Source organism: Engraulis encrasicolus, chromosome 24 (genome assembly GCF_034702125.1).
Source record: "Engraulis encrasicolus isolate BLACKSEA-1 chromosome 24, IST_EnEncr_1.0, whole genome shotgun sequence".
NCBI classification, from domain to species: domain Eukaryota; kingdom Metazoa; phylum Chordata; class Actinopteri; order Clupeiformes; family Engraulidae; genus Engraulis; species Engraulis encrasicolus.
Window position 1 is genome coordinate 18,938,528 of NC_085880.1, and position 2,500 is coordinate 18,941,027.

Below are 2,500 nucleotides of genomic sequence, written 5' to 3' on the forward strand. Positions count from 1 at the left end.
ATTACCACCAGACTGAATGGGCTGAAGCAGGGAGTGAGGTTTCAAGGTGGAGGGGGGTGGGTGGATGGGGTGGATGGCGGATGAGATGAGATGAGGGGTGACATGAACGAGAAGAGGGGTGGGATGGGATCACGCTGAGACAAACATAAAACGTGTTTATGTTTTTATTGGGTTTAGGCCACAGACAGAGGGAGGGATGTGTTATGGCACATGCATATTTTTTTCATTCTTTTGTTTATTTGTTTATTTTCACAGACACGTTCACCGGTGGGTGACACCACAATGAGCGACAAGACTTACCGCTCTTTTTCCAAACTCCATCTCTGAAAAGAATCTATACCAAGGCTCATTCTCTAAATCTACATCATCCGGGCTTACAGGTATGTCCTGAGTGTACGAGAGGAGGGGGGAGAGGGGGAGGAGGACATGGCAACAAGGAGGAGGAGGACAAAGAAGAGAGAAGACGGTTCAGCACAACAGCAGAGTTGAGAATGTGAAGATCCAACAACACACAGGACAACATTAACATGAGAAATCTATGATGACATGGCTTTACAGGTGGGGTTCTTGGTTGAAATATTTGGGGATGTAATATTTCTCACATCATGATCTCTGGGACAGAGAAGAGTAGACGAGACACACGTGCACATACACTGTGAAAATGTTCCTCAAGGAACCCTCAGTTGGATCATCAGGGGAACCTAAAAGTTATTTGAGAAACCTTAACATTAATCTAAACCTTAACCTTCACAATAACTTTTTACAAGGAAGTTACAAGAAAAGGATTTTCAATAATAAAGTTTATGGTTCCGTTTCTGCTCCATGTAAAGTAGAAAAAGTTCCCTGTTTTCTTGTCTTTAACTAGTTCTCAAAGCCCTGGTTCTTGGGTTCTCTGACAAACCTTCAAGAATACCAATAAACAAACAACAATCTGAATAAAAGAGAAAAGTCAAAGAAGTGTGCAGAAAACGTCTTTCTTTTTGAAGTATTGATTACTCCTCCTGCGTTTACCTGCACCTAGAAGATGTGCATGGATCTCTGAACTTTTGCACAAACAATTGGTCACATTTAGGTTCCCCAGAGAACGTTTAGGTTCCGAAGAGAACTTTAAGGGGTTCCTCAATAATGGCAACTGAAGGTTGTTCAAGGAACCTTTAATATGTACAGTGTAGATGCAATGGTGGTGGAGGCTGGAAACAGGAAACAAACGGGGAAACTAGATTACTGTTTCCAGCGTGACCTCATAACTGGGCGTGTCTGGCTTGTGTCAGATTCTGGCTCGTTACCCACTCTGTCTTTCTCTTTCTCTCTCTCTCTCTCCCGGTTTCTCTCTCTGTGTTTCCATCTCTCTGTCTCTCTCTTCCTCGTTCTTTCTGTCTCTTTCGATTACGCCATAAGCACAACATCTGCACATGCACATGAAACTTGGCAACTACGATGGACTTTTAGTGTGTTAATCATTACAAAATGGCAGTACAATGGCTAAATGTTTGGTTATAAAGTGATGTAACTGGACTGCAAATAGAAAGTGTCACTGACTCCGTCCTTTTTTGTTAAGACGAGTGTGTGCTGATTTTCTTTTTAGAGAATATGGGACAATGGATCAATTGGGTACTTTAAATGGATTCTTCACCAAATGCTTTTTACCCTCAGGCCTGTGTGGTTGTAACTCTAATGACACTTTCTTTTCACAGCGTAATGATTTATTTTAGGATATCAAAGAGGTCGCAAAATGGCTAAAAAATAACAGGGGAAAGAAAGCCATGAAAATACTTGGCAGGGCAGCTACTGAAAAACTGGAGAAAAAAAAGGGGAAAAAAGACTTTAGGGGCTCAGGGCTGATCCACTGGGCTCCATCCCCGGTAATTAGACAGAACGAGACGCAAGAGGCACAAGAGAGGCCGGTCTTGACCCCATCAGTTTCTAAACAGGGCATCAGGGCAATTATTGCCTCTGCCTCTGAAAAAATAACACAGAGGCCGAGAGAGCTATGTAGTCTTTTCCCCTGCCTCGGAGTCCCCACGAAGGCCGGTCTTGACCCGATCAGTTTCTAAACAGGGCATCGGGGCAAGTTCTGCCTCTGCCTCAGAAAAAATAACACAGAGGCCGAGAGAGCTATAGAATCTATTGAGCCAGAGTCTTTGCCCCTGCCTCATAGACCCCACTGTGCCTGTGCTTGTACGTGTTCTTGCCTCTGTGCCTCTACGTGTGCCCCTCTCTCTCCACTACAGCTGGGAGCCATCCAAAAATGGAGGCTCAAAGGGCCGGTTTTGGCCTGATTGGTTTCTAAATAGAGCCTCTACGTCTGCTTGCACGTGTGCCCGTGCCTCTACTACGTCTGCCTCTGCCTCTCCACTAGAGCTGGGAGGTGTCCAAAAGCGGACGTGTAATCCCTCAATGCGTGGCATAATTGAGTCACGGGCAAACAGTGATTACGGCATTATGTCATCCAGTAACCATTGCCTGAAACCAGGAGCTCTCTCGCGATTCTTTTTTTTCC

General features: G+C 44.7%; 1 protein-coding gene across 1 annotated transcript in view; it reads right to left on the reverse strand.

Annotated features, from left to right (window-relative positions):
- The window catches only part of LOC134441713 (sorbin and SH3 domain-containing protein 1), a 127,190-nt gene that overhangs the window by 56,719 nt on the left and 67,971 nt on the right, over positions 1 to 2,500 (reverse strand). The window contains exon 14 of the mRNA XM_063192103.1: positions 301 to 387. Within this exon, the coding sequence (XP_063048173.1) occupies positions 301 to 387 (87 nt within the window). The remainder of the gene's footprint in view (positions 1 to 300; positions 388 to 2,500) is intronic.